General features: G+C 71.1%; 4 protein-coding genes across 5 annotated transcripts; 3 read left to right on the forward strand and 1 right to left on the reverse strand.

Annotated features, from left to right (window-relative positions):
* APH1A (aph-1 homolog A, gamma-secretase subunit) lies at positions 1-2223 on the forward strand. Of its 2 annotated transcripts, XM_039710142.1 has the most exons (7): positions 1-143; positions 361-519; positions 751-824; positions 908-1030; positions 1104-1231; positions 1457-1580; positions 1722-2223. In XM_039710142.1, the coding sequence occupies exons 1-7, from the start codon at positions 31-33 to the stop codon at positions 1784-1786; spliced, it is 786 nt and encodes a 261-aa protein (XP_039566076.1). In that variant the 5' UTR covers positions 1-30; the 3' UTR covers positions 1787-2223. The 2 variants fall into 2 exon arrangements, with proteins under 2 accessions (XP_039566076.1, XP_039566077.1); XM_039710143.1 differs by lacking the exon at positions 361-519 and having other exon boundaries at positions 16-143.
* A 201-nt stretch (positions 2224-2424) lies between these two features.
* Positions 2425-5320, reverse strand: CA14 (carbonic anhydrase 14). Its single transcript, XM_039710184.1, has 11 exons — positions 5217-5320; positions 5066-5086; positions 4209-4388; positions 3999-4141; positions 3498-3593; positions 3353-3419; positions 3124-3281; positions 2923-3052; positions 2821-2841; positions 2666-2750; positions 2425-2565 (listed from the first exon to the last, which is right to left on the reverse strand). The coding sequence occupies exons 1-11, from the start codon at positions 5266-5268 to the stop codon at positions 2484-2486; spliced, it is 1035 nt and encodes a 344-aa protein (XP_039566118.1). The 5' UTR covers positions 5269-5320; the 3' UTR covers positions 2425-2483.
* Positions 5321-6064: 744 nt separating this feature from the next.
* Positions 6065-8155, forward strand: CIART (circadian associated repressor of transcription). The gene is made up of 4 exons (XM_039710185.1): positions 6065-6223; positions 6504-7280; positions 7698-7773; positions 7861-8155. The coding sequence occupies exons 1-4, from the start codon at positions 6065-6067 to the stop codon at positions 7941-7943; spliced, it is 1095 nt and encodes a 364-aa protein (XP_039566119.1). The 3' UTR covers positions 7944-8155.
* Positions 8156-8766: 611 nt separating this feature from the next.
* Positions 8767-9721, forward strand: MRPS21 (mitochondrial ribosomal protein S21). The gene is made up of 2 exons (XM_039710201.1): positions 8767-9042; positions 9504-9721. Exons 1-2 carry the CDS (start codon positions 8960-8962, stop codon positions 9682-9684), a joined length of 264 nt encoding a protein of 87 aa, XP_039566135.1. The 5' UTR covers positions 8767-8959; the 3' UTR covers positions 9685-9721.
* Positions 9722-9779: the final 58 nt, after the last annotated feature.

Raw genomic sequence — 9779 nt, forward strand, 5'->3', positions numbered from 1 at the left:
GGCCGGCAGGGGGCGCTGCTGGCGGCCGCCATGGCCGCCGCCGTGCCGCTGGGCTGCGCCGCCATCGCGCTCGGGCCCGCGGCCGCGCTCCTGCTGCTCACGGTGGCGGCGGAGCCGCTGCTCGTCATCGTGCTGCTGGCGGGGTGAGCGGGGCCGGCCGCGGCGGAACCTGGGAGGCCTTTGCGGGGGCCTGAGAGGCCCTTGGGGGCGCTCCGGGCCGGGCGCGGCTGAGGGCGGTGTGAGGAGCCCTGAGGCGAGGGGCAGCTCCGGAGCGTGAGGGAGCAGCGCCGAGGCTCCCGGCCCGGCGCTACCGGGCTGCCCTGCCTGCCGGTGCCACCCCGCTGTCCCCTTTGCCCGCAGGGCGTTTTTCTGGCTGCTGTCGCTGCTCGCGGCCTCGCTGCTCTGGTGCGTGTCCGTGCGGCTCGGCGGGCGGGAGGACGCGGCGCTGCTGCCGCTCGGGGCCGCCGCCGCCGTGCTGCTGCAGGAGCTCTGCCGGTTCGCCTGCTTCAAAGTGCTCAAGTGAGAGCCCGCCCGGGAGCTGTGCCGGCCGCCGGGGTGTCCCGGGGATGGGGGAGCCAGGGCAGGTGTCGGGGCTCCTGGGGCTGGGGGAGCCAGGGCAGGTGTCGGGGCTCCATGTCCAGAGCAACCCCAAAAAGTGTAAAATCTGTTAAACCCCGGGAAGGAGCGAGTGTCTCCTCTCCCCTTCCCCTCTCCCCGCCATGGGGCTCACGCTGTCTCTCTGGCGGGCAGGAAGGCGGATGAAGGGCTGGCGGCTCTCAGCGAGGATGGGCGGTCTCCGATCTCCCTGCGGCAGATGGCTTACGGTGAGCAGAGCCCAGTGTGCTGCATCCAGCTCCCCTGAGCCCCCCGGGGCTGCGGAGACCCCCTGACCCCGGCTCCCCCACAGTGTCCGGGCTCTCCTTCGGCACCATCAGTGGCGTCTTCTCCATCACCAACATCCTGGCGGTCTCTGCGGGGCCGGGCACCGTCGGGATCCACGGGGACTCCCCATACTACTTCATCACCTCTGGTGAGGCTGGGGCCGTGGCACGGAGGAGGAGGAGGAGGAGGAAGGCTCTGAGGGTCCGTGTCTCTCCCCGCAGCCTTCCTCACCATGGCCCTGGTCCTGCTCCACACTTTTTGGGGCATCATCTTCTTCGACGCCTGTGAGCGGCGCCGCGCCGGGGGCCTGGGGCTGGTGGTGGGCAGCCACCTGCTCACCTCGGGGCTGGTGAGTGCTGGGGGGCACAGGGACCCCCACCCACTCCCTGCCTAGGGCCATGGGTGAGTTACACCCCCAGCCCTTTGGGGAGGAGGCCAGTGAAGGATTTGGGGGCCACATGGGAGATTTGGGGGCACACAGCACGGATTTGAGCCGGGTTTCTACGGGGTTGGGCACTCCTTTTGCTGCCCGAGGAGGGGTCAGAAGGTGTGACCAGCCTCTCTGTGTCCGCAGACCTTCCTGAACCCGTGGTACGAGGCCAGCCTGGGCCCCATCTTCATCCTCACGCTCTGCACTGGCCTCTGGGCCTTCAGCACCGCTGGTGGCTCCTTCCAAAACGTCCTCAAGTGCCTCTCCTGTAAGGGGGTGGGGTGCCACTTTTGGGGGCTGGGGGGGTCAGAGCTGCTGGGATGGGGGTGGATGAGTCTTGTTGAATGGGGGCTGCGTTCCCAGGGGCTTCCACGAACCCCCACCTTTGTAAATGCCCCTTTTCCCCCAGGTAAGCAGGAGCCTGAGGGCCAGGCCATGCTCTGCTCAGCACTGCAGGTGCCTCCTGAAGGGTGAGGGAGCCGTGGCCCCACAGCCAGACACTCCTGCCATTGCCTTCACCCTCCTGCTCCAGGGGAATTTGTGTGTGCCCAGTTCCTGGGGGCCTTTGGGGTCTGACTGGTGGTCCCAGGGGGTTTTGGGGTCTGACCACCACCCTTTTCCCTTTGTTCCCAGATTCTCATAACACCTTTCCCTCCGTTTGAGGCTCTGGGGAAGGCCAGGGTGGGCCGGATGCCCTGGGGGAACTCAGGGCAGGACCCCTCCCCATTTCCTCGTGTTTGTCACCCTGTGGGGGTCCCTGGTGCAGCCCCTGCTGATGCTCTGGGGGTGGGGGGCACTGGGGCTGGGATGCTGTGCCCTTCTCACCCCTGTTCAGCTCCCGGGGGGCTTGGAGGTGCAGCGGGGGGTAAGTTATTTTTTTGATTAAAAGTAAAACCCTTTTGTAAAAGCACGAGACACTGTGGCTGCTGGGGAGAAGGGGAGGAGGGAGAGGGGTCACTCCCCCCATTATACCTTGCTCCAGGTTTCTGGGGGGTGATGGAATCCAGCCCCAGGGCATCCAGCAATGCCCACCCCACAAAGAACCACCAGGAGGGGAAAAGGCTTTATTTGCAGTGGGGCTGTGGGGTGGGGGTCTGGGGGACGATGTGTGCCGGCCCCTCCCAGCCCAGCCCGGCCCCTCCCAGCCCGGGTCAGCCCAGCCCAGCCCGGGTCAGCGGGAGTGTCCAGCATCCATGGGCGAGCGGCGGGAGGAAGCCTTGAACACCACGTCCTGTGCCTGCGCCCTCCTCGCGCTGCCAGGGCAGAAACCAGCGTGAGGGGGGGTCTCTGCACAGAGCTCGGGGCCCCCCCAGCCGCGGGGGTCCCTCTGAGGGCTGTGAGGGGGGGTCTCACCGCATCCTCTTGGCCCCAAAGTGGACGGCGAGGAAGAGGGCGACGCAGCCGGCGACAGCGCCGAAGATGATGGCGATGACCTCACCTGTGTGGGGCCGGGGGGTCAGGGGGGTCCGGGTGTGACCCCCCAGCCCAGCCTCCCGGCCTGGCCCTACCTGTGGAGTATCCCTCTGGCTCTGCAAGGGAAAGGCCGGGGTCAGGGCCAGCACCTTGTGCCCGAGGAGCCCCAGGGGGACCCTCCCCACCCCTCCGCTCACCCCTGGGGAAGGACGAGAGCACCGCGCGCTGGTTCAGCTCCTGCGGCGCTCGGAAATTGTCCACCAGCAGCTGGGGCTCCTCCTGCTCGCCCTCCTCCGTGGAGTAAAGGCTTCCCTGGAGCTGCTCCAGCTGCAAGGGGAAGGGGCAGCACTGCGGGGGCGTTCGCCGCTCCCGGGGGGCTCCCCCCGAGCGGGTCCTACCTGGGCGCGGCTGATGCGGACGGGCTGCGGGAAGAGGGTCCAGAGGACGCTCTGGAGGCAGGGCGGGGTGGTCAGGGAGCCGTTGTAGCGGTAGTAGCGCTCCAGGCGCTCGGGCAGCAGCGCCCGGATGCTGAAGGAGGGGATGGCCACGCTCTGCCCTGTGGGGGGAGCAATTTGGGGCGTGCTGGGAGGGGGATTTGGGGCTTCCCCCCTCCCTCTCTTCCCTCACCTGCGTAGCGGATGCTGCCGAGATGCCTCAGGATATTGTCATAGGCGGGGTGGGGTTCATCTCCCACCTGGGGGAGTGAGGGGGGGTCAGTGAGGGGCTGGGGAACCGCGGGTGGGTGGGTGGGTGGGGGGCGTGGGGTCCGCACCTCCAGGAGGACGCCGAGCACGGCCAGCCCGCCCGGGTGCTGCTGCGCCGCGCTGGCATCGGCGAAACGCTCCGAGTCAAAGTGCACCACGTGCATCTGCGGCACGGCGGGGACCCCCTGAGACCCCGCCCTGGTACCCTGAGACCCCCGCCCTGGTACCCTGAGCCACCCCCCACCCTGCCACCCCAACCTCCGCCCCGGCTCCCGCAGTGCCCAGCCCTGCTCCCGTTCCCATTTCCCACTCTTTTCTTCTGCCCCCATCCCCTCCCTGCACTCATTTCACATCCCCGGACCCATTTCCCTCACCAGGACCCCTTTTCCATTCCCCGCAGCAAATTCCCTCACTGCAAACCCATTTCCCACCCTCCCCATGCTGTTCCCACACTGACACCTCTCCCACAACCATTTCCCACACAATTCCCGTGCCATTTCCTGACCCCAAACCTCCCTTCCCACCCCATTCCCCGCCCCCAGACCCATTTTTGGAGCTGTCCCCGGTACCTCGGCGGGGGCACGGTGCCCGTCCAGCAGGTGCTCGGCGCCGGCGGCGTGCCCGGGCCGGCCCCAGTGGAAGTGGAGCTGGAGGGCGGCGAAGGCGCGGGGCAGCCCCCGGAGCCGCAGGGACGGCGGCAGCGCCAGCACGGCTGCGGAACAACGGGCTCAGCGGGGCCGGGGCACCGGGGGCCGCCCGGTGCTCGCCCCGGCGCTCACCGGTGTGGCCGTTGTTGGCGAGGGTCAGCTCGGGGCTCTCGGGGCGCTCGTAGCCCTCGGGCCGCAGCGGCGGCAGGGACGGGTCCGGCTGTGCCCGCGCTGTCGCGATGTCGATGGGCGACTGCGCCCGGCCCCCGCACTCCGGGTGCCCCTCGTGCCAGTGCTGCTGCCCGTGGGGACCTGCGGGGCACCAGACCCCCGTGGGGACCTGGGGGCACCAGACCCCCGTGGGGACCTGGGGGGCACCAGACCCCCGCGGGACCTGCAGGGCACCAGACCCCCGCGGGACCCCCCCACCTTCACCCAGCTTGAGCCCCCGTGACCCGAAGCGCCCTCGGTGCCCCCCCAGAGCGGGACACGGGTGACATTCCCAAGGGCCTCGTTAATCTGCCGGGCACATTTTTTTCCAGGCGGGAGAGCGGGGACAAAAGCGAGCCCGCGGGGCCGGGGGGGCACCCATGGGTCCCCCCTGGGCCCGGCGGGATGGGGCTTAGCGGGATTTGGCCAAGGCCGGATCCTAATTGGATTTGGCAGCAGGAGCCTTATGTAAAGGAGCACAAAGGGACCATTGGAGCCAGGGGGGCAAAGGGGGGGCAGGAGGGGAAATGGGGGGCTGCACCCGCTCACCCCCCCTGTCGTAAGGTGGGTGCCCATTTTGGGGGACCCAGATGTCTGGGGGGGCCCAGGGGGGCCCCAGCTCTGCCCATCTCCTTCCCATTTGGGGGACCCACATTAGGGGGGGTGTCACCCACCCACCTCCCCGCCTTCTGGGGAGACCCCCTGAGCTCAGGGGGTCTGGGGGGAGGTTTGGGGGGTGGGATAAATGGGGGAGGGTCCCTGCGTGGGGCCCCACTCACCCTCGTACGTCCAGTGGGGACCTGCTGGGGAGAGCGGAGATATTGGGGTGGGGGCTCGGCTGAGCCCCCCGGCCCCACACGGGGGCACCTGAGGGGGGCTGGGGGTGCAGCCCAGAGCGGGGTCTGCCGGGGGCACCCGGGGGGGACTCACCAGCGGGCAGGGCGGGGGCCAGGCCCCCCAGGAGCAGCAGCACGCTCAGCATGGCGGGGGGCAGGGGGGGCCGGGTGCCACCGGCCCGGCCCTAAATACCCACCCGGGGGGACGGGCCCCCCCGGGGGCACGGGGAGGGCTGGAGGGGCCATGCCCGGGGTGTGGGGTGAGGGAGGGCGGGGAGGGGGCTGCGAGCGCTGGATTGTGGGGTGAGGGGTCTGTAGGACTGGGGTTTGAGTGGTTTGTAGGATTTGGGTTTGTGGGGTGAGGGGTCTGTAGGACTGGGGTTTGTGGGGCTCTGGGGGTCTCTGGGGTTTTGGGGGGCCTGGGCCTTGTGGAGGGGTGGTGGGGAGGGGTCTTGGGGTCACCCTGAGCCTCCTGTGGGGAGGGCCGGGCTGGGGGCTGTGGCCGTGGGGGGGATTTTGTGGGGAACATTGAGGGGGTTTGGGGGCGCTCGGGGGAGCCCCGGGCAGGCCCCGCCCGCGCGCCCCGGCCCCGCCCCTCTCCGAAAACCCCGCCCCTCTCCGTGGAGCCCCGCCCCCAGGGCGTTCCCCCGCGGGCCAGCGTGACGTCACACGGGGCCCCCGCCCCCACGTGGGGGCCCACGCGCCGCCCCGCCCCGGTTATGTAACGGAAGGGGGCGGGTCCGCCACGCCCATTGGCCGAGCGGCGCCGCCGGGCTCGCCGCCCATTGGCTGAGCGCGCGGGGGCGGAGCCCGGCGCCGCGTGCCCCGAATCGCCGCGCAGGGGGGCGTGGCCAGAGCCCCGCCCTCCGGCCAATCAGCGCCGGGCGGCGGCAGCGAGCCAACGGGAGAGGAGGGGCGGGGCCTCCCGGCGCTCAGCCACCAATGGGAGCGGGGTGGGGCGGGGCCCGGGCCGAGGCACGTGCGGCCGCGCACGTGTCCGCGTGGGGCCGCCGCGGGCGGGGCGGGAGCGGCACCGGGGACACGGAGACCGGGACAGCGGAACAGCGGCACGGGAAACGGGGCACCGGCACCGGGACAGCGGTACCGGCACAGCGGCACCGGGACACCGGAACAGCGGCACCGGCCCGGGAAACGGGACAGCGGCACCGGCACAGCGATACCGGCACCGGCACAGCGATACCGGCACCGGGACACCGACACCAGAAGACCGATACCGGCACCGGGTCACTGATACCGGCACAGCGATACCGGCACCGGGGCACCGACACCGGAACACCGGCACCGGGACACCGGAACAGCGATACCGGCACCGGGATACCGACACCGGAACACCGACACCGGGTCACTGATACCGGCACAGCGATACCGGCACCGGGGCACCGACACCGGAACACCGGCACCGGGACACCGATACCGGCACAGCGATACCGGCACCAGGACACCGCCACCGGAACACCGATACCGGCACAGCGACACCGGCACCGGGACACCGCCGCCGGAACACCGATACCGGCACCGGGACACCGATACCGGCACAGCGACACCGGCACCGGGTCACGGATCGCTGTTTTGGGGGGAGTGGGATCTGTCCTGGGGCTGGGGGTCTTATGGCACCGGGCATGTCCTGGGGCTGGGAATGGTTCCTCGGGGTCTCTTGGGGCTGGGGGTGGTCCTGGGTGAAGGGTCCCACTGCCAGGTGGGTCCCGCACCCCCTCCTCTGTCTCAGGAGACCCCAGACCTGCTCCCCCCCGCGAGGCAGCACTGGGGGGGGTGTGGGGATGACACACTTCGTTGTCTTCCATTTTTGTCCGATTTCCCGCGGTGTTTCTCTCCCTCTCTCGCTCCCCCAGGCAGCCCGGGCTGGGTGACCCCGCTGGAGCTGAGCGCAGCCAGAGGCTCCCCTGGGGGGGCCACCATGGAGCCCCCCGCCCGCGCCTGCTCCTGCGGCTCCCCCGCCTCTGACAGCGGGGCCGAGGCCGGCGGCTCCCCCCGGAGCCCCCCCAAAGCCGAGCGCAGCCGCAAGCGCCCGGGGGGGCTGGAGCGGGCACCCCCCGACTCGCCGGGGGGGAAGCGCCCGCGGAAAGGGGAGGGGGGCGATGCCCCTCCCAGCGATGGGGATCGCCTCTTCGCCCAAAAGGTGAGCTTTGGGCACAAAACCCCCGAGGAGGAGGTGGGGAGAGGGCTTGGTCGACTAAAAAAAAGCGGGGCGTGCCTCAGTTTCCCCACCTGGAATGGGTGGGGGCACACCGGCAGCAGCGCAGGTGCAGCCGCGGGCAGGTGGGATGCGGGGGCACCGGGGCTGGGGGGGAGGCCCCGGGGGTCCCAGCACCGGGGGATGGCAGTCCTGGGGAGGGGGCGGCAGTGATGGAGGTGGGGAGCTGCTGGTGAGCTTTGGGCACAAACCCCCCGGGGAGGAGATGGGGAGAGGGCTTGGTCGACTAAAAAAAAGCGGGGCGTGCCTCAGTTTCCCCACCTGGAATGGGTGGGTGGGGGGGCGCAGACCCCCTCCCCAGCGTGGCTGCAGCTCAGTCTCTCCTCCTCCCCTTGCTGGCAGTGCCGGGAGCTCCGGGGCTTCATCCGGCCGCTGGCGGAGCTGCTGGAGGGGCTGCGCCGGGGCCGCTACGACAGAGGTGGGTGCCCCCCACACCCTCTACCCCCCCCCACCCCAAGCACCTCTTTGTTTTGGGGAGAATTCCCCCAATTTCGCGCCTCCCCAGGGCTGAGCAGCTTCCAGCAGAGCGTGGCCATGGACCGGCTCCAGCGGATCATCGGCGTCCTGCAGAAGCCCGAAATGGGGTGAGCGTCCCCGGCCACCCCCGGGGGGCGGGCACGGGGGTGTCCCCGCTGCGCAGGCGGTGACAGGAGCTCTCTGTCCCCGCAGCGCTCGCTACCTGGGGACGCTGCTGCAGGTCGAGGCCATGCTGCGCCTCTGGTTCCCGCACGTCGCCCCCAAAGCCGCGCTGGAGCCGGCTCCCCCCGCGGCCGCCCCGCGCCGCCGCCCCCCCGCCGGTCCCCCCGGGGCTCCCCGGTGCCGCCGCCTGCCCGGGGATGTCCCCCTGGGCTCGCTGCAGCAGCGGGGGTCCCCGCCGTGCCAGCCCGGGCCCCCCGAGTCCCCCCCGGCGCCGGACGTGTGACACCCCCCCCGGCTCGGGGGGGGAGATTTCATCTGCATTTCTCTGTTTTGCCTTTTTTTTTGATTTTTGTTTGTTTTTTTTACCGGTGGTCAGTGAGACCCGCGGGCGGGCGGGACTGACCGGGGGGGTCCCGAACCCCCCCAGGAGCCCCCAGCCCGGGGCGGCCGCGTGCCTTGGCCGGAGCGGAGCCTTCCTCCCGGGCCTGTGCCTTCCCCCGGCGGTGCAGGGGAGCGCGGCCCCCCAGAACGGCGGGTGCGGGCCCCCCGAGCGGGGAGCGCCCGGAGCCGGCCCTGCTGGAAGCAATAAACGCCGCGGGAGCGGCCGGGGCCAGCCGGTGTCGTGTGGTCTGTGCCTCGGTGGGGCGGGACTGGGGAGCGCTCCTGTCCCGGGGGGGCTCGGAGCCGCTCTCGGTGTCCCCTCCGCGGCGGGACGCCGGGTGCCTCCGGTGCCGGAAATCCCGGTGGTGGCGGAAATCCCTCCCAGCGGAAGTTCCGCCACCTCCGGTGCGGGCGCGGCTTCAGCGGGGTCAGTCGGGGAGAGGAGCGGGAGCGGGACCGGGATCCTAGGGGGAGCGGGGGGTCCCTGCCGCGTTCCCTTCGGGCTCTCCGTGTCACCGGGAGCGGGGCGGGGAGCGGCCCGGTGGGTCCCGGGGAGGAGGGACGGGCTGCCCGGTGCCGCAGCCATGGCCAACCACCTGCGCTTCGTGGGCCGCACGGTGATGGTGCACAACGGGAACGTGGAGGCGGCCTACGGCGTGCTCAACAGGTGAGCCCCGCGGCGGCCCCGACTCCTTCCCTGCGCTCGGAACCGGGATTTCCCGAGCCGAAGGTGACGGGAGGGTCGGGCCGGGCTTTCCTCCGAGCCCGCTCGGGCGGGGCGTGAGCGGGGCGAAATAAAGGAATATTCCTCGGGAAGCGAGGGGATGCTCGCACACCTTGGTAAATCCCACCCTGAACGGAGCTCGGCGCCTTCCTTCCCCTCCTCGCTCTCCTCGTGGGTGGACGGCGGGGAGAACGAGCCGAGGGCCCGGCTGGGGACCGAGCCGGGGGACCGAGCCCGGGTCCCGCATCGGGGACCGAGCCCAAGGCCCGGCCGGGGATCGAGGCCGGGGCCGCACCGGGACCGAGCCGAGGGTCCGGCCGGGTACCGAGCCGAGCCAGGGCTGTGTGCTCCTCGCTCCCCGCCCGTCCCTCGGCTGGCAGCGCTCTCTCCGTGCCCTCCCGCAGGATCCTGGCGCAGGACGGCGTGGCCGAGGCGGTGCGGCGCTCCCGCTACTACGAGAAGCCGAGCCGGGCGCGGCGGCGGCGGGCGTTCGAGGCGTGCCGCCGCGTGTACTGCGCCGAGATGGCGCGCAGGATCGCCTTCCTGGCCAGGAGCGCCCGCCAGGACCCGTGGCCGGGCTGCTGAGCGCGGACCCGCGGCAATAAAATCGCTCTGGCTCCGATCTGCGTTAATTGGCTTTGGTTAATGAGGGCGTGAGGGGAGGGGGGCGTGGCGGGTGG

The sequence above is a fragment of the Passer montanus genome, unplaced genomic scaffold, assembly GCF_014805655.1.
Source record: "Passer montanus isolate IOZ18808 unplaced genomic scaffold, ASM1480565v1 scaffold224, whole genome shotgun sequence".
Classification (NCBI taxonomy): Eukaryota; Metazoa; Chordata; class Aves; order Passeriformes; family Passeridae; genus Passer; species Passer montanus.